The 25,893-nt window shown below is 44.3% G+C and overlaps 1 protein-coding gene across 5 annotated transcripts in view; it reads right to left on the bottom strand.

The window, feature by feature from the left end:
* scaf8 (SR-related CTD-associated factor 8) overlaps positions 1–25,893 on the bottom strand; it is a 381,141-nt gene that overhangs the window by 257,206 nt on the left and 98,042 nt on the right. For 4 of the 5 annotated variants that reach the window (XR_005461998.1, XM_038808446.1, XM_038808444.1 and 1 more), the window contains 2 exons: positions 14,401–14,557; positions 3,905–4,041 (listed from right to left, as the gene is read on the bottom strand). Coding sequence is in view for 4 of the 5 variants with exons in the window: in XM_038808446.1 (XP_038664374.1) it covers positions 3,905–4,041; positions 14,401–14,557 (294 nt within the window). In the remaining variant the exon portion in view is untranslated. The remainder of the gene's footprint in view (positions 1–3,904; positions 4,042–14,400; positions 14,558–25,893) is intronic. The other variant, XM_038808447.1, reaches the window with a different exon arrangement.

Genomic DNA, 25,893 nt, shown 5'->3' on the forward strand with positions numbered 1-25,893 from the left:
CCGCGCCGAGCACATGTCGCGGTCGAATTTACCCTACTCAGGGCCTCTACCCACAGCCCATCCTCCATTTCCCCACCTAGCTCCTCCTCCCATTTAAGTTTCAGTTCCTCTGTCTGGGACCCTTCCTCCCTCATGAGCACCTTATAAATACCCGAGACCCTACCCTCCCCTTCTTCCCTCCTAGAGACTATTCTGTCTAGGATCCCCGTTGGTGGGAGGCGTGGGAAAGATGGGACCTGTCTACGAACAAAGTCCCGCAACTGTAGGTACCTAAAATCATTTCCCCTTACCAACCCAAATTTCTCCTCAAAGCTCCTCAAACTCGCAAAGCTCCCTTCCAGGAACATATCACCCACCCTTCCCGCCCCCATACTCGGAATCCCCCATCCATACTCCCGGGGGCAAACCGATGGTTGTCGCAGATTGGCGCCCAGACAGACACCCCCATCTCCCCTACATGCCTCCTCCACTGGCCCCATATCCGCAGGGTCGCCACCACTACCGGGCTGGTGGTGTACTTGGCCGGCGGAGCGGTAGAGGAGCCGTGACCAGGGCTGCCAAGCTGGAGCCCCTGCATGAAGCCGCCTCCACCCGCCCCCAAATAGACCCCGTACCCACCATCCACTTCCTTATCATAGCGATGTTGGCCGCCCAGTAATAATTAATCAGACTCGGCAAAACCAGCCCTCCCTCGCTGCGGTTCCTCTCCAACATCGCCTTCTTCACCCGCGGGGATTTTCCCGCCCAGACAAAGCTCATGATCATCCTGTTAACTCTTTTGAAGAAGGACTGTGGGATAAAGATCGGGAGGCACTGAAAAATAAACAGAAATCTAGGGAGGATTGTCATCTTTACAGTCTGCACCCTCCCTGCCAGCGACAGCGGGAGTGCATCCCATCTCCGAAACTCTCCCTTCATTTGCTCCACCACCCCGGCCAAATTTAACTTATGCAGCCTGCCCCAGTCTCGTGCCACCTGGATTCCCAAATACCGGAAATTTTCCTCAACCAGCCTAAACGGTAGCCCCCTCAATCTGTTCTCCTGGACCCTTGCCTGGACCACAAACATTTCACTCTTGGCCATATTTAATTTGTATCCTGAGAACTGGCCGAACTTCTTCAGCACTCCCAGTATACTTCCCATCCCGGCCACTGGGTCCGACACGTACAGGAGCAGGTCGTCTGCATAAAGAGAGACCCTATGTTCTACCCCGCCCCTCACCATCCCCTTCCATCCCTCTGCGGCTCTCAGCGCAATCGCCAGCGGCTCTATGGCCAGCGCAAACAGCAGTGGGGAGAGCGGGCAGCCCTGTCTGGTCCCTCGGTACAACCTAAAGTACTCCGACACTTCTCTGTTAGTCCTGACGCTGGCCCTCGGGGCCTGATAAAATAATTTGATCCAATCCACCAATCCCTCCCCGAACCCAAACTGTCCGAGCACCTCCCATAGATAGTCCCACTCGACCCGGTCAAAGGCCTTCTCGGCGTCCATTGCCACCACTACCTCCACCTCCCTACCCACCGGGGGCATCATTATCACATTAAGTAATCTTCTCAGGTTGGCCGCCAGCTGCCTACCTTTCACGAACCCAGTTTGGTCCTCCCCAATCACCTCCGGTACGCAGTCCTCCATTCTAACCGCCAGTACCTTTGCCAGGAGCTTGGCGTCAACATTAATCAGGGAGATTGGCCTGTAGGACCCGCACGCCTCCGGGTCTTTACCCCGCTTCAATATCAGTGATATAGTGGCTTGCGACATTGTCGGTGGCAGGGTCCCTCTGTCCCTTGCCTCATTGAAAACCCTCGCCAAGACCGGGCTCACCAGCTCAGAGAACTTCCTATAGAACTCTACTGGGTATCCATCCGGCCCCGGGGCCTTCCCCGATTGCATGGCCTTTAGGCCCCCCAATACCTCCTCTACTCTAATCGGGGCCCCCAGCTCATCCACTCGCCCCCCACCTACTGTTGGAAAGGTTAACCCGTCCAGAAACCTTTTCATCCCCTCCGGTTCTTCCGGCGGCTCCGAAGTATACAGCTTGCGATAGAAGTCCCGGAATACCTTATTCAATCCTGCCGGGTCCTCCACTTTGCGCCCCCCCCCATCCCTCACTCTACCCATTTCCCTGGCCGCCTCCCTCCTCCTGAGTTGCTGCGCTAACAGTCTGCTAGCCTTTTCCCCATGCTCGTACACCACTCCCCTCGCCTTCCTAAGCTGTTCCACGGCCCTACTCGTGGATAGTGCCCCCAGTTCCGCCTGTAGTCTCTGCCTCTCCCCGAGTAAAACCTCCCCCTGGGACTCGGCGTGCTTTTCATCTATCCAACCCATTTCCCTGACCAATCTATCCGTCTCTGCCCGGTCTGCCTTGGCTCTGTGGGCCCCAATTGAAATCAGCTCCCCCCGCACTACTGCCTTTAGCGCCTCCCACAGGGTCGCCGCTGAGACCTCCCCTGTGTCATTCACCTGCAGGTAATTTTGCATACATCTCCGAAGCCTCTTGCAGATCCCCTCCTCCGACAGCAGTCCCACGTCTAGCCTCCATTGCAGGCGTTGGTAGCTCGCTCCCCCGATCTGCAGGTCTACCCAATGCGGGGCATGGTCTGAGATAGTAATTGCCGAATATTCCGTGTTCTTTACCTCCCCTAAACAATCCCTGCTTAGTACAAAGAAATCTATCCTCGTAAAAGAAATCTATCCTCGTAAAACGATTAGCCCCTTCCTATTGGCTGTCTATCTCTCCAGGGGTCCACTGCCCCCATTTGCTCCATAAGCCCTTTCAGCTCCCTTGCCATTGCTGAGAGTCTACCCGTTCTGGGACACGACCGATCCAAAGTCGGGTCAAGGACCATGTTAAAGTCCCCTCCCATTATTAGCCTGCGAGAATCCAGGTCCGGGATCTTCCCCAGCACTCTTTTAATGAAGTCCACGTCATCCCAGTTCGGGGCATATATATTCACCAGCACCACTCTTCTCCCCTCCAATCTGCCCCGTAACATCAGGTATCTGCACCCCCCCTGTCTGCGGATATGCCCTCTGCCTCAAATTGCACGCGCTTGTTGATCATGATTGCCACCCGCCTGGACTTTGAGTCCAAGTCCGAGTGGAAGACCTGGCTAATCCAGCCCTTCCTTAGCCTGGTCTGGTCAGACAATTTCAGATGCGTCTCCTGCAACATAATTACGCCCGCCCTCAGAGCCCGCAAGTGCGCGAACACCCGCACCCTCTTAACCGGCCCATTCAGTCCCTTGACGTTCCAGGTGATCAGCCTGGTCGGGGGGGCACAACCCCCCCCCCCCACCACAACGGTCAGCCATAGCCTTTCTCGGGCCGGCCCCCGTCCCGTGCGTCGCGCCATTCCTGGCCCGCCCTTTGGCTGCCTCCACCCTCGACCTCCTTTCCAGTGCCTATTTCAAGTCCCTCCCACGTCAGCAGAACACCCCCCCCCCCCCCCCCCCCCCAATACCCCCACCCCTGCCATCTACTGGCTGTGGAATTTTAACCATCTTGACACAAGACACAAAAAAAATCTTCTCTACAAGCAATAACAGCACAAACTGTTTAACTGAAATCGATTCAAAATTAATAATTGCAAATTCAGCAAAATCTGTTGCTTGGATCCTTACCATCTGGCCAAATTTCCAAACATACCCAGTATTTCAGTATTGGAGACATAGTATAAAACTAGGTGTAGTTGTAAAGCTTCCATGGCTCAGTCCCTGCCCGCGCGCACACAAGCTCACGCACATACACACACCACGTACATGCATTAAGGACATAGAAATAAAGTGAATCACTTAAAGAAAGACTCCAAATATAAGTAAGCTATTTTTAATGTGTCAAAAGATATGCAATTGCTTTCAGCAATTATCAATACATGTATGTGCCAAATTGGCAAATACTATCATACCTGTTGACCCTGGGGGCTCTGGAGAAGCTGTGCAACAGCGGCAATTGTGTCTGTGTTCGACAGCTGAGAAATGGATGCCCATGCATCAGGTAAATTTTGCATTACATTAGCTGGAGTTGCAGGCGTGGCTGGAGTCCCTGGGAAAACATTTACAAGTATATGAATTGTTATTGTTGATAGAATAATTATTGTTTCTGATTAAAAAATTTAATCTAGTCTTTGAATGAATTGCAAAAAATGGATTCCCTGCATTCAATGAACCATCTGCTGACAAAAAATGAATAGTCAGCATACTTTAGCTGTATATTTTTGCCTGAAACATATTGAAGGTGTCCTTTTGAGTTCCATGAGGCCAGAATTCTGATTCTGAAGCAGGGGTGGGATTTCTTTAACCAAATTGATTAGATATTTATGCAACTAATATAACCGCGAAGAATTTCAAAGAAGCAGGAGACAAATTTGTGAAAAGGTAGAAACATTGGTACTGAGAACTTCAAAACATCCTATTACACAGGCAAAGTACCTCATGAAGTACTGGATGACTGAAATAAATCAAACATCATACCTGGTTAGGTGCAAGTTGACACACACCTACCTTGTGTATTAGGCTATTAATGAAATACATTTTTTTTATTTGCTCATGAGGTGTGGGCATTGTTGGCTAGGTCAGAATTTATTGCCCACCCCTAATTGCCCTAGAGGTGGTGCTGCTGTATTCTTGAAGTGCTGCAGTCCATATTTTGTAGGAACACCCACACAATGTTGTTAGTGTATATATTGCTTCAGTCAATTTTTCCTTTCTTGACAATGCAACTGTATCAGTGTTTATCAAACATTTTACCAAATTAACCAGATAGGACTTTGCAAGAACTGCATAAGGAAACTTCATGTGTGATTCTTGGAACAAACCTGATCAAACTTGCACTTAAATAGCATTGCTGATTTCTGCACTTAATGATCGCCCATATTGAATTTGAACATGCCGTCAAACTAAGAAAGAAAATTAATTTTGTGCCAAAGTGCTTGCTGAATGCTAACTGCCAATCAACATGCTAGGTGCCACAAACTACAACAAAGACGAGATTATTTGTGCTTGCCTGAGGGGTAAATATCAGACTAGGCACTGAGGGAATTTCCCTGCAATTCTTTAAGTAGTGCCATGGGGTATTGTATGTCTTCAGTTTTAAACATCTCATCTGAAATACTGCACAACACATTCAGTACTAAATTGAAGGTCAGTCGCTGAAGGTAAGCATGCAAGTGCAGCAGGCGGTAAAGAAGGCTAATGGTATGTTGGCCTTCATTGCAAGAGGTTGAGTACAGGAGCAGGAATTAGTTGTTGCAATTATACAGGGCCTTGGTGAGGCCACACCTAGATTATTGTGTGCAGTTTTGGTTTCCTTTTCTGAGGAAGGATGTTCTTGCTGTTGAGGGAGTGCAGAAAGGTTTACCAGACTGATTCCAGGGATGGTGGGACTGTCATATGAGGAGAGATTGACTAAGGTTAGGATTGTTCTCGCTGGAGTTTAGAAGAATGAAGGGGGATCTCATAGACTTATAAAATTCAAACAGGAGTAGAGAGGGTAGATGCAGGGAAGATGTTCCCAATGGTGAGCGTGCCTAGAACCAGGGTTCAGAGTCTGAGGATTCAGGGTAAACCATTTTGGACGAGATGAGGAGACATTTCTTCACCCAAAAAGTGGTATGCCTGTGGAATTCATTACCACAGGAAGTAGTTGATGCTAAAACATTGAATATATTCAAGAGGCGGCTAGACATGGCATTTGGAGCGAATGGAATCAAAGGTTATGAGGAGAAAGCAGGATTAGGCTATTGAGTTGGATGATAGCCATGATCGTGATAAATGGCAGAGCAGGCTCGAAGGGCCAAAAGGCCTCCTCCTGCTCCTATCTTCTATGTATTTATCAGCCTATGTTAAGCGCTTAAATCTCTGCAATGGGCTAATTAATGAACCAATGGCTAAGAGGAGAATGTTACCACTGAGGTGAGGTTATTAAAATTTATCCTATCGAAGTAGGCTTTTGTTACTACAAGAGTATATCATTTTGCATCTCAATCCTATCCTTTTCTCGAAGAGGATTGTGCAACATTGGAATACTCTGCCTCAGAAGGCAGTGGAAGCGGGGTCACTGAATATTTGTACGGCGGAAGTTGATAGATGCTTGGTAGGCAAGGTAATCAAAGGTTATCGGGGATAGATGGGAATGTGGAACAAAACACAGAATAGATCTGCCATGATTTTATTGAATGGTGGAACAGGTTCAAGAGGACGAACGGCCTACTACAAGAGCTTTACTGCAGAAAGAGACCCTTCGGTCCACTCTGTCCCATTTTGTACGTGCGTGCCATTCATTTAGATCATGGTTTATCTGTAGCTCAACTGTATCTGTCATCCTTGGTTCCATAACCTACTACCCTTGCCCAACAAAAAACCTCAGGTTTGAAAATTTCAATTGAAATAACCTCAACTATGATTGGGGAACGTGTGTTCCTGATTTCCTCTATATTTTGTGCCACTAGTTGCTGTCTGACATCACCCTGAATATAATTTTAAGGTTAAGCAGCCCTTTCCATCCGTTCTTGACTCTCACACCAGAGTAAATTGTTTCTATCAACCCAGGTAAATCCTTAAGATTTAAGTACTTAAACCCTTAATCTTTTATATTCAAGGGATTACAAGAATAGTCTACTACAGTGGTTCCATAATATTATTAGTTCCAGGACCCTTTTTCAAATTGATTAACAATTACAGACCTCCCACCCAGCGGAAGGAGTTTACTAAAATCCAATCATCATGTCTACCCCTCTCAAGCACTACCTGGTCCCCTGAAGCAAAGTGCGCAGATCCAGCATTAATTTGTGCAAATCACCTCAGGACCCTCAATTTCAGTGGAAGGAAGTCATCCTCGGTCCCAAGGAACTGAAGAGGAAGAATACTGCAGATACTCTGTCTCAAAACCAGCAACCTTGGTTTCCAGGCAGTGCCAGATTTCAGATCAAGCCAGGTCAAGTGGGGTAAAGCGTCGCTTTGAGTGTGGCAATATATTTGCACACAAGCAGTGAACTAAGTAGTCAGTCACCACACCGCTCCAACGCGAATACTCCTGATATGTTTTTATATTTTACGCAATTAAAATTGATGCATGGTACATTCTAAAAATGTCTGACTTTTAGACTGCTGGATTTGGGACACCACTGTACATTGTATGAAAGTTCTGCAGTTATTCTGATCAATATGTGCGGCACACCCTCCAAGGGCGATACATCATTCCTGGGTGTGGTGCCCAGACCCAAGCACAATATTTTAAATGAGGTGCAACCAAAAATTCATGTAACTAATTCATGTAAGTTCACTCCTTTGCATTCAGTCCTGAGATAAAGGTCAAATTTCATTAGCTTTTAAAAGAATATACCTGTTGATCAGTTTTATTGATTTTCTGTACTGAATCTCCTGTTCCTTTTCCCCTCATTTATCTAGCTTCCTGACAACTGCAACTATGCTACTCACCTTCACTTCATGCAGTACTGAATTCCACATTCGCTTCATTCTATGACTAAAGTTTCTCCTGAACTTCATATTGGATTTGTGACTTATAGGTATGGTCACTTGCAGTTTTGGATTTCCTGACATGTGGAAACATCTCTTCTATGTTTATTCTGAGGTTACACTTAATAGACATCTCTTGCAATGTAGCAGTCATTTCAAGACAACATTGATTAAGAATTGTGAAGTAGATCTTGGACATTTAATATGTTCAGACTAAAAATTTTCCAAGCCAACATTTAGCTCCCTGTACATTGCTCAAGAGTATTAATACGGTCAACATTTTGGGAAACTCAGGGTGCAGGCAAATTCACCATGCAATGTGATATATAGACGTTCAAATGAGAAAGATTGACTATTTGATCTCTGATCTTTACTGATTGAGACAATTTCAGACAGATTGTTGGTGATTAGTATAGTTTGGTGTCAACATGCCCAAAGTCAAGACGTTATTGAAAAATACACAAACATCAAATGTTTCTCATCCCTGGTGCCGAAAAATGTCCCTTGCTGGAAATGGGTGCATTCTAGTGGTTATCCACTACCCATGGTACCATATGAAGAAGAGGTGCCATGAAATACGAGAATTCACTGCTGCATAGTATCATATTAATTACTTTTAACATGGCTGAGTTTGCAGCAAAACGTCTGGAATTGTCTTGCATTGTTTAAAATGAACACCGATGAACTGTTACAATGGCTGCCAATGAGCCAAGTAACCTTTGCTTATTCAACACAGACTATCAAGCCTCCAGAAAGTTCTAATCGAGTCACACTGGGCGGGACCTAGAAAATAGGAGAAGTAGGCCAAAGAGACCCATAATCCACCAGTTAAGTGTGAAAGACTATCACGTATCTCCTATTGTATTGGACTTGCAAAACATTCTGGGTCAGCAATGCCAGTAGTGGTCATGTGATTGAAACTGGCTTGGGATAACAGGCTTTATCTAAAGATTCAGAGACCAGGGCAGACAACATGGTAGCATTGTGGATAGCACAATCGCTTCACAGCTCCAGGGTCCCAGGTTCGATTCCGGCTTGGGTCACTGTCTGTGCGGAGTCTGCACATCCTCCCTGTGTGTGTGTGGATTTCCTCCGCGTGCTCCGGTTTCCTCCCACAGTCCAAAGATGTGCGGGTTAGGTGGATTGGCCATGATAAATTGCCCTTAGTGTCCAAAATTGCCCTTAGTGTTGGGTGGGGTTACTGAGTTATGGGGATAGGGTGGAGGTGTTGACCTTGGGTAGGGTGCTCTTTCCAAGAGCCGGTGCAGACTCGATGGGCCGAATGACCTCCTTCTGCACTGTAAATTCCATGTAACAGAAAAACACCTAAGTGCACCAGCTTCAGAGAAAGGCAGCGTTTTTTTGCCTTTTAAGAACCATCAGTTTTCAGCCAATCCAAAAACCAGACTCTGAAACTCGCTGCAAGTCACTGAGCAGTGAAACTACTTAACCTGTTCTGGTTTAAAAATTCACCAGGAATCAACTTCCTAGATATTTGACTACAAGAATCCTTGCAACATGCTGTGAACCCTTTGTTTTACAAGACCCTCACTCCAACTTTAAAATTATCAAAACCATTCAGGATGCCACAAGCCTGCCTGTGGGAGACCGAAAATCCAATCAGAAAATGAATTAATTGGAATCTATAAATGTCCATATCTTTATCAATATCTAATCAGTTTGCATGTGTTTCCATGAGACCAAGGTGTGTCCTTGTGTTAATTTGGACTATATTCAAAATAACCTTTATTTAAAACTAACAAAAGCTACTGCTGAATTACTTAATTGGAACACACACTCAGAGTAAAAGACACCTCTCTTTCCATATAACCAACACTAATTATGGGCAATGAGACAGCAAATAAATTTTTCATGAAAATAAGAATTCAATTCTCTCCTAGCTTTTGTCTTCCATGTTTACTTTCTCCCTCTTATATATATGTCTCACACACATGCAAAGCTACTTGCGTGTCACTTTGGCTTTTGTGATTTCCTCCCAATATCTGACCTCCTTTTTGTTTCCCTTGTACAAATATCTGTTTATTCCTTATGAATCTTTTACATTACTTTAGGGTGACCAAATGTCCCGGATTTCCTGTGATTGTCTGGTATTTGAGATGCTTCTCCCACATTCTCAATCATTAAATTTTGTACAAGTACATTATGCACCTCAGCATGCACACTGAGCTCTCCTCCCAGCAACTTGCCACCAGAGTCACCGACACGCCACCAGAGTCACCAACACTCCCCAGAGTCAAAGCAGCCTCATCCCCACTCTGATGCAAAGTATCCCTTAATTTATTCCAAGAGCTGTGGTTACCCGCTGCAATAGTAATTTGTACTTGTTAAAGTGCAACAGCATTACATTTCGTGGATTGAAGGTGATTATTGTACAAAACCATCAGACCCACTGAATCAGCCATATTTAGAAAAATTGGGGGTTTGGCGGGAGTGCAAGGGAAAGTAGCACATAGTGCATTAACATCTATTTACACTAAAATGTATGGATGTAAATTAACAGTGGGAAACAGTTAAATAATCAATTCTGAACCTTCAACAAAAACACATTCCATTGGAAAATATATCCCCGTGAGGAAGGATTCTAGGATGGGGATAACTCAACCATGTTAAGCAAGCAAGTTAAAGGTTGGAATAAACGAAAAGGAAAAACATCCAATGTGGCAAAGATTAGTGGTAAGCCAAAGGTTTGAGAAAGTTTTAAAAACCAGCAAAAGATATTCATCAACTATGCACAGCATTCGATTTAATAAAACCACACAAGACAAAATAAATTGTTGAGCAAAAGCAGCAGGATCAGTTCATATGGTGGGAAAACAAGGCTGAACCTCATATTTTTAGCCAGGGTCAAGAAGTTCTGGAACGAAATTATACCACAAATGAGAAGTGGATGCCTACCACTATCTTAGCACAGACACAACCTGTCTCCTACACCATACAAGTCCGAGATGATGTACAACTTACAATCCGAGATGTTTAATGTGGAGACGGCATGTGGATGATCTTCTGACAACAAGAACCAATCCACCAGAGACAGACCAACAGAGTCCAAATGCAGCAGTACCAAGAGGTAGCCTGGACTCTCCAGAGAACCCAACACTATCCGGGCCGAACGGATTGTTCTTGTGCTGTATTATTCTTTGTTCTTTGGAGTGATACGGCACTAGGAAGTACTGAGGGTTTGGCCAAGGATTGTATGACCAGTACAGGCTTGGAAGGCCGAAAGGCCTGTCCCTGTGCTGTATCATTCTTTGTCCAAAGGAGAAAACAGCACCTCAATTGTGAACCAAACAATTAACCTCAGATCACTACGCCAACTCTGGTTAAGATCACTGCTGACGACACTCACACCTAGCCAAAGACACCACACATTGTAACAAGCACTGTAAAGCCTGAGGTTCACCATCAACCACACGGAAAACAACCACCTCTGGAACATCTGACATATTGACGGTTATTGTTGATTGATTGTTCATGTTGCTAATTGATAATTTTTACTGCGTCAGGGACATTTAATTTAATGTTGTGTATTCAAAGTGTTTCCTTACAAGCAGCCTTGTAGCTGTACAGGGATACTTCATGAGAATGATTGTGAGATTTGCGCGGGCAAACAAGCAGTCTAACATCACAGCCTGCAGTGTTAACATCTTCTAAATAATGCTCAACATTTTGGTTTAACCTCCAAGGCTTGCAGACTCTATCTTGAACCCACCACATTGATGCTCAGTCTTGGGTGTGCTTCTACAAGGAATGCAGAAAGTTAACATGCAGGTACAGCAAGCAATTGATTGGCAAATTCTATGTTGAACTGTATTGCTGGAGTACAGGAATAAAGAAGTCTTGGTACAATTGCCCAGGGGTTTTCTAAGATCACATTGGATAGGTGAATCACCCGAGGAAGGAGCAGTGCACCAAAAGCTAGTGTTTGTAACAAACATGCTGGACTTTAACCTGGTGTTGTAAGACTTCTTACTATATCAGGCTTGATAGTGGTAGGTGTTGAGATCTCGTTTCCGCTTATCTGGGAATCAATGACACTGGGTCACAGTCTTAGGAAAAGGGGCCGATCATTTAGACCAGAGATGAGGAAAAATTGTTTCACTCAAACAATGGTACATGTTTCAAGTTCTCTACCCCTCAAGAATAACATAAGAACTAGGAGGATTAAGCCATCTAGGCCCTCGAGCCTGCTCCGCCATTCAATTAGATCATGGGTGATCTATTTGTGAACTTAGCTCCACTTACTCGCCCGCTCACCAACCCGTAATTCCTTAACTGTTGAAAAATCCATCCATCTTTGTCTTAAAAACATTCAACGAGGTAGCCTCAACAACTGCTTCACTGGGCTGGTATATTCCATTGAGTATAGCCCCAGTCTACTCAGTCTCTCCTCATAAGCCAATCCTCTCAACTCTGGAATCAACTAGGGAATCTCCTTTGCACCACCCTCCCCTCCAGTGCCAGTACATCCTTTCTCTAGTAAGACGACCAAAACTGTACATCATACTCCAGGTATGGCCTCATCAGCACCCAATATAGTTGTGACATGTGACATAACATCCCTGCAGACATTTGTGTCCTCTGAACACTTTGCTTTACCACTCATCTTAGAGTCATCTGCGAACTTGGACACATTACACTTGGTCCCCAACTCCAAACTATCTGTAAATTGTAAACAATTGCGGTCCTAACACTGATCCCTGAGGAACATCACTAGCCACTGATCGCCAACAAGAAAAACACCCATTTATCCCCACTCTTTTGCTTTCTGTCAGCTAACCAATCCTCTATCCATGTTAATGCATTACCCATAATGCCAGGCACCTTTATCTTCTGCAGCAGCCCTTTGTGCAGCACCTTGTTGAATGCCTTCTGGAAATCCAGATACACCACATCCACCGGATCCCCGTTGTCCACCGTGCTCATAATGTCCCCAGAAATCCAGTAAATTAGTTAAACATGATGTGCCCATGCTGCGTCTGCCCAATGGGACAATTTCTATCCAGATATCACACAAATTCTTCCTTGATGATAGATTCAAGCATTTTCCCCACTACCAAGTTAAGCTAACTGAAATGAAAATCGCTTATTGTCACAAGTAGGCTTCAAATGAAGTTACTGTGAAAAGCCCCTAGTCGCCACATTCCGGCGCCTGTCCAGGGAGGCTGGTACGGGAATTGAACCGCGATGCTGGCCTGCCCTGGTCGGCTTTAAAAGTCAGCTATTTAGCCCTGTGCTAAACCAGCCCCTAACTGGCCTATAGTTACCCGCCTTTTGTCTACCTCTTTTTTTCAAAACAGTGGTGTCATATTTGCTGTTTTCCAATCTGTCGGTACTGCTTCAGAGTCCAGCGAATTTTGGTAATTACCACAAGCACATTTGCCCGACCATCTCTTTTAGTACTCTGGGATGCATTCCATCAGGGCTAGGAAGCTTGCCCACCTTTAGCCCCATTAACTTGCCCAATGTTACCTCCTTCGTGATAATGATCGTTTCTAGGTCTTCACCTGCCATCAATTATTTGCATGTTATTGTGTTTTCCACTGTGAAGACCAACACAAAATACCTGTTCAATGCCTCAGCCATTTCCTCATTTCCCATTATTAAATCCCTCTTCTCATCCTGTAAAGGACCAATGTTTACCTTTGCCACTGTTTTTCGTTTTATATATTTGTAGAAACTTTTGCTATCTGTTTTTATATTCTGAGCTCTAAGTTTTCATGGCTTTTTGTTGACCTTTAAAAGATTTCTCAATCCTTTAGTTGCCCACTAATCTTTGCCACTTTTGTGTGCATTTTCTCTCAATTTGATACCCTCTTTTATTTACTTAGCTATCCATGGCTGATTATCCCTTATCTACAGTCCTTCCTTTTCACTGATATATATACTTTTGCTGACCACTGTGAAAAATCGCTTTGAAAGTCCTCTACTGTTCCTCAATTGTCCCAACATAAAGTCTTTGCTCCCAGTCTACCTTAGCTAACTCCTCCCTCATCCCATTGTAGTCTTCTTTGTTCAAACACAAGACACTGGTCTTGGATTTTAACTTCTCACTCTCCATCTGTATTTTAAATTCAACCAAACTGCTATCGCTCCTTTCGAGAGGATCCCTAACTATGAGATCATTAATTTTTCCTGTCTCATTACACACAACCAGATCTAGGATAGCTTGCTCCCTTGTAGGTTCCATGACAAACTGTTCGAGGATCCAGGGTGCCTTGACCAACCTGGTCTGTCCAATCGACATGTAGATTAAAATCTCCCATAATTGTGGTACTATTTTTATATGGATGTTATTATTTGGTAGCCTATATTCTACAGTACACCAACCTGTGACCGTTTCTCCTTATTAATTCTAATTTCCACCCAAATGGATTCAACCGTCTCTCCACAGAACCTATATCACGCCTCACTACTGCCCTGATTTGGATGCCCCATGTTGAATGTATCCAAGGCTGGGATAGCCAGATTTTTGTCTCTGAGAATCAAGGGTCAGGTAGGAAAGTGCAGTTGAAGCCAAGTTCAGCCATGATCGGACAGGTTGTCTGGTCTACTCCTACCCCTATTTCTTGTGGGATTTAAAAAAATATATATATATGAAAGGTTGGTTACACATGCTCTACGTCATTCCTGATACGGTTGACAGACAGTTGTGTTTACAATACAAAGAGGAAATTTTTTCAGTCACATTATTCTCAGTGATTTCACTGTGACCCGTTTTCTTATTGTCTGTTCTGCATTATTACTTTATCTCTATGAAGCACAGGGAATTGCATGGGATGGATTATACCACATACGTTGGCCTGATAATGGTCAAAGAAAAAAGTTACAGCAAGTGCATTTGGATGCAACAAAGGGAAATTACATTACAATTCAAACAAAATTATTTCGACATATATATGCTCGTTACCTGGCGTGTTGCTGCTCACAGTTGCTGCAGTACTTGCAACAGCAGGGGTGACAGAAGGTGGTGGAATTCCTGCTGCCAGGTCCAGAAGAGGCTGTATTATCTCACTTTTGAACACACCATTCTTCTGCCACAAGTTCAGTACCCGTACCACTTTGCTCTGTAAAACACAAATCTGCCATTAGTCCATACTAATAACAACTGCTTAGCCATTCCACACACAATATAAACAAAATTCCTCAATAAAATTAACTGAAATCGTAAAGGAATCTGGTCAGCTGTCTATTGCTTACCTATAAATGGAAATGTTCTTACAAAGGTTCAACTTCCTCACATTAAGAGTTTCCCATATCTATCACATCAAGTGTGTTTTGAAGTAGCATACAAACCATTCTAAGCACATGCTAGATCTTGTCACAAGGTAAAGCCTCTACACATCAAAATATCCAGAATGTTCCGTATTTATTCAAGTATCTATCCCAGAAGACAAATCATGTTTGACTGATTGAAATTTTTGATGAGGGAGCAGAGAAGGCTTTGATGAGGGTAATGCAATGATCTAGTTCCATTTCAGGCTAGAAACATTGGAACAAAGGAAATAGGAGCTATTCAGCCCCTCGAGCCTGCTCCACCAGATAATGGTGGATTTATCACAAAGTCATTTTCCCACCTATCCCTGTACCCCTTGATAGCTTTAATATCCATGAATCTCTACATTGAATATGCTCAGCGACTGAGCCATCACTGCCATCCAGGGTGGAGTTCCAAACATTCACCACCCTCAGTGAAGTAATTCCTTCTGATCTCAGTCCTAAATGGCCTCCTCTTATTCGGAGGCTGGGTCTCCTGGTTGCTCGAGAATCAGGGGACACATATTTAAGCTGATTGGCAAAAGAACAAAAGGTGACATGAATAGCTTTTAAAAAACATAGCGAGAGGTTAGGATCTAGAACGCATTGCTCTAGCTTGTGACGGAGAGAGATTTAATTGTAGCTTTCAAAGCAGAAAGAAACCAAAAGGAAAAATTTGTATGACCACAGAGAAGGTGGGGGTGCTGAAAAGGAACATGTAAACTGTAACTGTCTCATCTATTTTCTCCGTACAGGGTAAAAATGTCTACTTTAATAAAAATATTTCAGAAAAAGATTTGTCTGAAAAGATGAATTTATTCAGGAGCCTCAAGATTTCGTTCAGGAATGTATCCTGAATAACTTCCGGTGACGGCGGGCGGGAGGCAGCCGCACAATGGAGGGTTCCCGTTCGGGAACGGCATTTTCGGGGTTTTAAGCCCGGTCCGAGGGTCCACGGAGGCGGCAAAAGCAGGAAGAAGGCACAGAGTAGGCACAGTAAAGGAAAATATCGAGGGTGAGCAAAAAAGGGCCGTAAAAAAAAACACAGCTGAAGGTCCATCGGGGAGTAGAAAGGTCACCGTGGGGTCACCAAGGAAAATGGAGGCTGGAGCACCGGGAAGGCCCCATTGCTTACGGCTGAAGAAATAACTACGGTGATGGCTGCGGAATTCAAAAGGCAGTTTACAAAATACATGGAGACAATGAGGAAGGAGATGAGGGAGGTTTCGAGTGTGCTGGTGGAGACATTATTGCAGCACAGTAACCAACTTACCTCGATGGGGAAGGAGATGCGGAAGGTGATGGAGATTAAGGATCTGCGAGGAAAAATAGAAGACCTAGAAAACAGATCCAGGCAACAGAATTTGGGGATTGTGGGGCTGCCCGAAGGAGTTGAAGTGCCGAGGCCGACTGAGTATTTTGCCGTGATGCTGGCAAAACTATTGGGGGAGGGGGAGGATCCCTCCCGTTATGAACTGGATCGGGCTCATCGGTCGTGGAGGCCTGTACCAAAGGCGAGTGAGCCACCAAGGGTAGTGACTCTGTGCTTCCATAGGTACAGTGTGAAGGAGATGGTCCTGTGCTGGACCAAGCAAAAGCGGGTGGTGCAGTGGGCTGGAGCTGGTATACGTGTATACCAGGACTTTACGATGGAGCTGGCGAGGAGGCGGGCTGCTTTCAACCGGGTGAAGAAGGCACTGTACATTAGCACGGTGCAGTGCGGCATTGTATATCTAGCGAAGCGGAGGATGACTTACAAGCTCAAGGATGTTTATTTTGGAATGGCGGAAGCATGGGAGGAGTTTGTGAAGGCAGAAGGACTGTGGCAGAACTGAGAAATTGAGAAATGGCCATGTGCCGATGTAACCTCATGACTGTATTTTCTTTTTTGTTTCACTGCATGCGGGTGTATGTGCTAAAGGAGCCAATGTTGTATATATTTGGACAAGGGAAGTGATGGGACTTTCACTCGAAGTGAGGGCTCTTTGGGGTGTAGGTGGATATGCGGGGTTTGTGTGCTGAAAGGTGATTTCTTGGCTTTCTTAGGGCCGGGCAAGGGGGAAAGGGACCTGGGCGGGGGCCTCCACGCTGGCCTGTTTAAGCCGGCCAGTGAACGGGAGTGAGTTGGGGGGAGGGGCTGCGGCCATCGGAGCCTGGCAGAACAGGGTCCGAGTAGTCTAGCCAGGGTGGAAATTTGGGGGGAAGGAACCGAGGTTGGGGGGAGGAGTTTTACAAGAGGCAGTGGACGTGAGGAGTTGGAGAGAGAGGGGGGGGGGGGGGGGGGGGGGGGGGGGGGGTTTTACAACTCTTGGGTATCATGTCTGGTACTCTTTCAGAGGTTGGATGGCGTTGAGTGTGGGATGTGTTTCTTCTTCCCAAAGCCATACTTCCAAAATTACTAAATGTGGTTCTGGGAAACTGATTATACTTAGAATATGTCGAATGGTTACATGGAGAAAATGCACTAATAAATCACAGATTAGGGAAGAGCCTAGGATTGATTACAAAAAATAAATATTTTTGGATTATCCCAAATAAAGAAACTTTCATTAAATATTTAATTGCATACGCGTTTACACAATATAAAGAATCATCATCTTGGCTGCATGTTGCATCCAGTTATAAAATGTTAAGATGCAAGTTCATGCTTGGGCTACCATATTGTAAAATATCATTCATAACTGCAGTATTTTGGATTACTAGCAAATGGCAGTTATAGGCTTCCCCAAAATAAAAACGTTACTGCAGATGGGTGGACCTCTTGTACTTGTTTGTTGATTCTTTTCACCTTGCTTTTATTTACACAAGTTTGATCGAAGAGTGTTTCTTGCTCACTTTTTTGCCTTTTCTGTTAAGTACTTTCTGCTTTAAGGTTCCATGTGTATCCAAATTTCCTTCGAAATTTCCCCTGCTACTTTCATTGTTACCTTCAGTTCCCATCACCCATCTACTGTTATAAGCATGGAGTCAGCCAGGACATCAAACATGTTCCTGAAGCTAATAGTTTTGTCATCCAAATTGCTGAAATCAAATCTCTTCAATGTCTTTCATTAATTCTTCTGCCTCTTGATCCTAAATTTTGCTATTACCCAACAGTGATCCTAGAATTTGTCAGCCCGTCAATACACTAATATCCAGCCAACATATTATTTTCCAACATGGCACTATAGCTGGATCGGCAATTTGTGTTCAAGTCCTGTGATTATTTGGATTTTGTGGATGTGTTTATGCGAAGAGTGATGAATTAATCTTAAGGTTGTTTATAGCAGTGGTGGACAATCTGGCCCATGTGGTCTTTTAGGGCTTTGAGTGCATGCCATTTTGTTGACCGCTGCCCATGCGCTGGGTTGCCAGATTCCACTGGTTTCTGTCCGTGTCGTTATTTCTCCTGCCAGGATTACCAAAGTTATACGTACGGAATGCAAGAGCATGTGAAGTGAGGTCCGTGCTGATGTTGTGTGCAAGTGTGCTGCCTCTGCATCCAATCAAAGCGCTGCATGCGAGCAGATTTTTTCTGCTATGGGACACATGAAATGCAAGCAGTGCAACAAACTAATGGATAGAAATCGGTGCTCAATTGCAAACGGTCTTCACACCCCTGAATCCTGATCTAAGAAAGTGTGCAGAGGACAAATGCAACAGAGTATGATAGAATGTAAACATAAATATCTATTTTGTTTTTACCAGTTGAAGTTAACAGCAGTTCTGTTAATAGATGAATAATTAAGCATTTTCTGCAACATAGTTATGAAATATTCAGCATATATCAAAATGTATCTAATTGTATTCATGGAGTCATGGTTAGTGCAAATGCCCAATTTCAATCTTGTGGCCTCCTGAGAAGGAGGACCCACTCATGCAGCCCACTCACTGGCTCGGTTGTCCATCGCTAATTTATAACATATAACTGCATAAAACAATCTCCATATCTGTGCGTCTTCCATATCCACGGGAGCCTAAAGCATGCTCAAACCAAAATTTGTCCCCATAAATTTGTGCATTCATGTAACCTGTACGTGATGTCATGTTGTGGAATCTTTTCTAACAGGTCTTACAGCTGTTTATGCTTCTTCCACACAAATAATAACTTTCTAACAAGGATGATCGTTGTCTGATCGACTAGAGAATAGTCGTTTTTCCATCAATCAAATTTTCCTGAATCAGTCCAGTCCACATCACTGTGACTTAGGATATTAATCTTATAATTGTTTGACTCTTTTAATACTTGTGCAACTTAGAGGCAGCGTTAACAGGGTTTTAACAGCTCATCAACTCAATCAGCCATCTGGTTGAGAGTGGGGTTCACGATAAAGGCCAAGAAAACAAAAAATATGATGAGAGGTTAACAACTACAACAAATGCTATTGTCAATCGAAACTGCAAAACTAATTATCTAATTAATTAACTTGACTGGGCAGGCGATGTGCTGCAGCAGAGTCTGTTGCTCGAGGAATTTCAGCTCAGGGTTGATGAGCTGCAACCTGAGCGTCAGACACTGCGCACAACCAGGAGGGGGAGGAGTTACCTGGACATTTTGTTTCAGGAGGCAGTCACACCTGGAAGATCAAGTCCCTCAAATTCGGCCAGTGGTCAGGGGCAGCAAGGTATGACTGCGAGTGAGGCAGGTAGAGGGATCCTGAATTGGGAAATAGAGGAGCCTCAGCTCTTGATCTTGTCCACCAGGTACATGGTACTTGTGCCCTTTGTGGTTGAGGAAAAGGACTGTACGGAGGATGACCTAGCTGACCACTGCACCATGGTACAGGAGGCCATTCAACCGGGGGGGGGGAAGAAGACAAGTGAAGTGGATTCTATAATTAGAGAAGCCGATAACACCCTTCTGCAAGCAGGGCAGACTCCCGCATGGTATGTTGCCTGCCTGTTGCCAGGGTGAGGGGCATCTCTAACTGGCTTGAAAGGAGTGGGGTCGGGGATCCAGTTGTTTTAGTCCACGTTGGGACAAATAACATAGGTAAGACTAGGAAAGAAGACCTGTTTGGGGATTACCAGGAACTAGGAACCAAATTAAAGAACAGGTCCCTCAAGGATTATAATGTCTGGATTACTACCAGAGCTATGTGCAAATTGGCATAGGGGTGAGAAAATTAGGGAAGTAACACATGACTAAAGCAGTGGTGCGGAAAAGAGGTGTTCCATTTCATGGGGCGCTGGCATCAGTATTGGGTATGGAGAGGATCTGTACCATTGGAAAGGTCTCCAGTTGAACTGCAGGACCAGTGTTCTAGCGGAAAGGATAAATAGGTTGGTCACAACCATTTTAACTAGCAAATGGGAAGGGTAAAACTACAAGAAATGTAATAGTTAACGGGAACCAAAGCAGCAGGTCAGCATGAGTGGAGAAGTTCATGGTTAATAGGATGAACAAGCAGGGCCAGTCTAACAACAATGGGTGGGTGGGGGGATTTCCCTTAGAGTTGGGTGGGGTTACTGGATTATGGGGATAGGGTGCAGGTGCGTGCTTGGGTAGGGTGCTCTTTCCAAGAGCCGGTGCAGGCTTGAATGGCCAAATGGCTTCTTTCTGCACTGTCAATTCTATTTTTAAAAAATTACAAAAATTATATTGGCCAAAATGTTGAATCGATTTGGGTGGAAATAAAAGACAAAGAAAAACTTCTTGGAAGGAGTTATTTTATAGGCCGCCGAACAATACTTCCAAAGTGGGGCATAGTATAAACCAAGAAATAATGAGGGATTGCAAGAAGGGCACAATGGTAATCATGGGTGATTTTAATATGCATATTGACTGGACTAATCAAATTGGCACGGGTAGCCTCGAGGAAGATAACAGAGTATATGAGGGATTGTTTCTTGGAATAATAGGTTATAGAGGCAACCAGGAAGCAGGCTATTTTAGGTTTAGTATTATGTAACGAAGAAGGGGTGATAAATAGTCTTGTCGTTAAGGATCCTCTTGGAAGGAGTGATCACAGCATGCTAGAATTTCAAATTCAGACTGAGCAAGAGAAGACAGAGTGCCACAGTTTTAGCGTTGGGCAGAGGCAATTATATAGGCCTGTGGAAAGAGTTGGCCCAAGTGACTGGGCACCGATAATTGAGGGTAGGGCAGTTGAGGAACAATGGCAGATGTTCAGACAGATATTAATTACCTCTAAATTAAAAGTATATTCCGGAGAGGAAAAGGAATTGTAAAAGGGAGAAAAACATTCCATGGCTAAACAAGGAAGCCAAGGAAGTGAAAGTAAAAAACTAGGGCATACCATACTGCAAAGACAAGTGGAGGATTGGGAGAAATAAGGTTCAGCAAAAGGCTACTGAAAAGAATATCAAAAGGGCCAAGATGAACTGCGAAAGGAAACTAGCAGAAAACAAACACTGAATCCAAAAGCTTCTATATCTATACAAGGAAGAGAATAGCTAAAGTAAACATTGGCCCTTGAGATGACGTTACTGGTGAGGTAATAATACAGAACACAGATGGCAGAGGCGCTGAACCAATATTTCACCTCAGTCTTCACGGTCGAAGATAATAAAACATTTCCTAAAACTACAGTTAATGCAGAGGAACATGGTGCAATAACCATCATTGTATTGAATAAACTAATGGGATATAAGGCAGATAAGTCTCTGGGAGACGCATGTTTTGATCAGGAATAGTCAGCATAACTTTGTCAGAGGACAGTCATGCCTACCAAATGCGATCGGATTTTTTGAGCATGTGACCAGGAAAGCAGATGAGAGTAGTGTAGTTGATGTAGTTTACATGGATTTTAGCAAAGCCTTTGACAAAGTCCCACTTGGGAGACTTATAAAGAAGGCAAATGCACATGGCACAAAGGGTAACTCGAGAAGGTAGATTCAAAATTGGCTTCGCTGTGGGAGTCAGTGGGTGATGACGGACAGCTGCTTTAGTGAGTGGCAGTCAGTGTTGTACCACAGGGAGCTGTACTGGTTCCTCTATTCTTTCTCATTTATATAAACAACGTAGATGACTATGTGGGGGGTAGGATCAGTAACTTTGCGGATGACACAAAGATTGGTCGGGTGGTTAAGTGAGGTTGAGTCTCTTAGGTTACAGGGAGATATAGATGGCATGGCCAAATGGACAGAAAAGTGGCAGATGGATTTTAACCCTGAAAAGTGAGAGGTGATACACTTTGGAAGGAGTAATATGACAAGTAAGTATTCAATGAATGGCATGACACTGGGAAGTTCTGAGGAAGTTGGCGTGTTTGTCCATAGATCTCGGAAGGCAGAAGGGCAGGTTAATAGGGCGGTGAAAAAGGACTACGGGACACTTGCTGTTATCAACCGAGGCATACAATACAAAAAGCAGGAAGGTCATGCTGGAACTGACATGTGAGGCCACAGCTGGAGTGTAACTGTGTGTAATTCTGATCAACACATTACAGAAAGGATGTGTTGCACTGGAGGGGGTGCAGAGGCAATTCACCAGGATTTTGCCAGGGATGGAACATTTCAATTATGACGAGAGGTTGGATAGACATGGGTTGTTTTCGCTGGAGCAGAGAAGATTGAGGGACGACCTGACCGAGGTGTGCAAGGTTATGAGGGGCATGGACAGGGTGGATAGGGAACAGCTGTTCCCCTTAAGTGAAGGGCCAGTTACAAGGGGACACAAGTTCAAGGTGAGGGGCAGGAGGTTTAGGGGGAATTTGAGGATTTATTTTTTTTACCCAGAGGGTGCATTGCCTGGGAGGGTGGTCGAGGCGGTTGCCTCACATCCTTTAACATGTACCTAGATGAACACTTGGCACGTCATAACATTCAAAGCTACGGGCCAAATGCTGGCAAATGAAATTAGTACGCAGGTCAGGTGTTTTTCATGCATCGGTGCAGATGCGATGGGCCGAAGGGCTTCTTCTGCGCTGTATTATTCTGTGCTTCTGTGACCCGATGGCCTGCACTCATGCATTAAGGGAGGTGGCAGTAGAAATAGTGGATGCATTGGTTATGCTATTTCAGAATTCCCTGGATTCTGGAAGGGTCCCGTTGGATTGGAAACATGCAAATGTGACGACCCTATTCAAAAAAGGAGACACAAAAGTCGGAAACTATAGACTGGACTCTAACTAATGGGGTGCCACAGGGATCATTCCTCCAACCTCAATTGTTCACAATCTATGTAAACAATCTGCAAGCCGAGACAGAGTGTAACATAACACAATTTGAAGATGATACTAAAATAGGCAGTGAAGGGAAGATAAAGAATTTACTTACAGATATCGATAGGCTATGAGATTGGGTCAAAATTTGGCAGATGGAGTTTAATGTAGATATGTGAGGTTATCCGCTTTGGCCGAAAAAAAATAGAAAAGCAAATTATCAAAATGAAAAGCAGATTCAAACTACGTCAAGGCAGAGAGATCTGGGTGTCTTTGTTCATGAATTGCATTAAGTCGGTATGCAGGCACAGCATGTAATTAAAAAGGCAAATGAATGCCTGGAGTATTACAGGTAAAACCGATGAGCTACGGGCGAGGGTTGACACGTGGAATTATGAAATTGTAGCCTTCATAGAGACGTAGTTGAGGGAGGGACAGGATTGTCAGCTTAACACCCCGGGCTATAGAATCTTCAAGAGGGACAAGGGAGGGAGCAAAAGAGGGGGAGGTATTGCACTATTAGTTAAGGAGTCAATTACTGTACTAAGGAGAATTAGGGGTCGCAATAAATGAAGCTTTGTGGGTAGAGTTTAGGAATAAAAAAGGGACAGCTATTTTGCTGGGGATTTATTATAGACCACCAGATAGCCAATAGGAAATTGAGGAGCAAATATGTGAGTAATTTTGATAGAAATCAGATTTTGTGGTTAGCTGTAGATAAGATAGATAAACAGTTTAATAAAGAAATCCTGGTTGGAAAAATCCTTTAATCCTTAAGAATATTTAACTAAATCAAAATATATTAACTGTGAGAGTGAGGAAAAAGCTGACTCGCTGTGAACTGATCAGATAAGACACACCATTCTCACATTTTGCAAGTTGTTTGAAGACTGCCAGCAAGTGCAAGGCCAAATAGCAGAAAAGACCCTTTGTGTTATGGAACACTGGGCTGACATCCCAGTTCCGTTTCGATGGTAACGACTGATCAGCCCATAGTGACAATTTCTTGTGGGAAACGTGTTTCGCTCAGACCATCCATGGAAAATTACCACAAATCATTTCTCTCTTAAATTTGACAGATAGACACTGGTCGAATTAAGTGAATTGTAAATTAGTTAAAACCAATCACAGCTATAAAGAGGATGAAACTTTAAAGATAGTAATCTCCTCAAAATGTTGTTGTCGGGATGAGAAACCACCCGTTTTCTACTCCGGAATCATTCTTACCAAATCTCTGAAACCTATTGTCTTGCTTGCTTTGCAAATCGCCAGTTTTCTTTTGTTTAAATTACTCAGTCGTTTTTAATAGTGTGTATTTGATTTGAAGAATTACCGAGTTGTATTTTAGAACTCAACCACTGTATTTGCTGAAGGCAATCGATCTGACTAGCTTGTTGCCGTGCTAGTTGGAACTTCCTAAATACTTACATAGATTTACATAGAACACACAGTGCAGAAGGAGGCCATTCGGCCCATCAAGTCTGCACCGATCCACTGAAGCCCTCACTCCCACCCTATCCCGGTAACCCAATAAACCCTCCTAACTCTTTTGGTTACTAAGGGCAATTTGTCATGGCCAATTCACCTAACCTGCACGTCTTTGGACTGTGTGAGGAAACCGGAGCACCCAGAGGAAACCACGCAGACACGGGAGTTCGTACAGACTCCGCACTGACAGTGACCCAGCGGGGAATCGAACCTGGGACCCTTTCGCTGTAAAGTCACAGTGCTATCCACTTGTGCTACCGTGCTGCCCACGGTATATGAAATACTGTATTGAAAAATAAACTAAACAGAACTAAAGCTGACGAATAAAGTTTCAAATAAGTTTATCAAGAAGCGCAGTCTGGAATCTCTGTTATTTGGGAACTAAGAAGGGATAACACATATCCAGGGTTTCGAATAGACACAGAGATCCATCAATATTTGCAGAAGTGTGTAAGTTAATAATAGGGTAATTATAGTGGGTGATTTCAACTTTCCCAATATTAACTGGGATAGTCATTGTGTTAAGGGCTTAGATGGAGAAGAGTTCATAAAATGTACACAGGAGAACTTTTTAGCTCAACATGTGGAGGGTCCAACAAGGGATGGTGCAGTGCTGGACTTAATTCTGGGGAACAAAGCCGGACAGGTGGTTGATGTGATGGTGGGGGAGCATTTTAGTGATAGCAACCACAACATGGTGCAATTTAAGTTTGTTACAGATAAGAAATATACAAATTGCAGAGATTGGATTGGTGGAGAGCAGACTCGTAAAATAAGACAGGATCTGGCCACGGTAGATTGGAACAAGGTACTGGTTGGAAGATCTTCAGAAGAGCAGTGGGGGGGGGGGGGGGGTTCAAAGAGGAAATGGGGAGGGCACAGACCCAATATATCCCTCTAGGGTATAGGAAGGAGTAACAAGCCCAGAGTACCCTGGATGACCAGAAGTTTTCCAGGCTACCAAGAAGGAAGAGAGACGCTTTTAATAAATACAAAGGGAGCAAATCAACAGAGGCATCAGTGGAGTACAGAAAGTGCAGGATGGAGCTTAAGAAAGCAATTAGAAGAGCAAAGAGGGGCTCTAGAAATCTCTAGCTGGTAAAAGCAGGGAACATCCCAAGATATTCTAAAGTATATCAATGGGAAGAGGATAACTAGGGAAAAAGTAGGGCCCATTAGGGACCATGGGGGAATCGGTGGGTGGAGCCAGAAAATATTGGGAGGGTGCTAAATGAATATTTCACATGTGTCTTCACCCAAGGGAACGAGGCCGGTATGGAACTCAGGAGAGAGACTGTGAGGTTATTGAGCAAGTTGTCATAAGAAAGGACAAGGTATTGGAGATGCTGGCAGGCTTAAAAGTGAAGAAATCTCCAGGTCCAGATAAATTGTGTCCCATGTTGCTGTGGGAGGCAAGGGAGGAGATCACAGGGGCCCTGATCCAAATTTTTAATTCCTCTCTGGCACAGGAGGGGTGCCAGAGGACTGGAGAACCACAAATGTGGTTCCACTATTTAAGAGAGGCTGTCGGGATAAGCCCGAGACCACCGAGT

The sequence above is a fragment of the Scyliorhinus canicula genome, chromosome 1 (genome assembly GCF_902713615.1).
Source record: "Scyliorhinus canicula chromosome 1, sScyCan1.1, whole genome shotgun sequence".
NCBI classification, from domain to species: domain Eukaryota; kingdom Metazoa; phylum Chordata; class Chondrichthyes; order Carcharhiniformes; family Scyliorhinidae; genus Scyliorhinus; species Scyliorhinus canicula.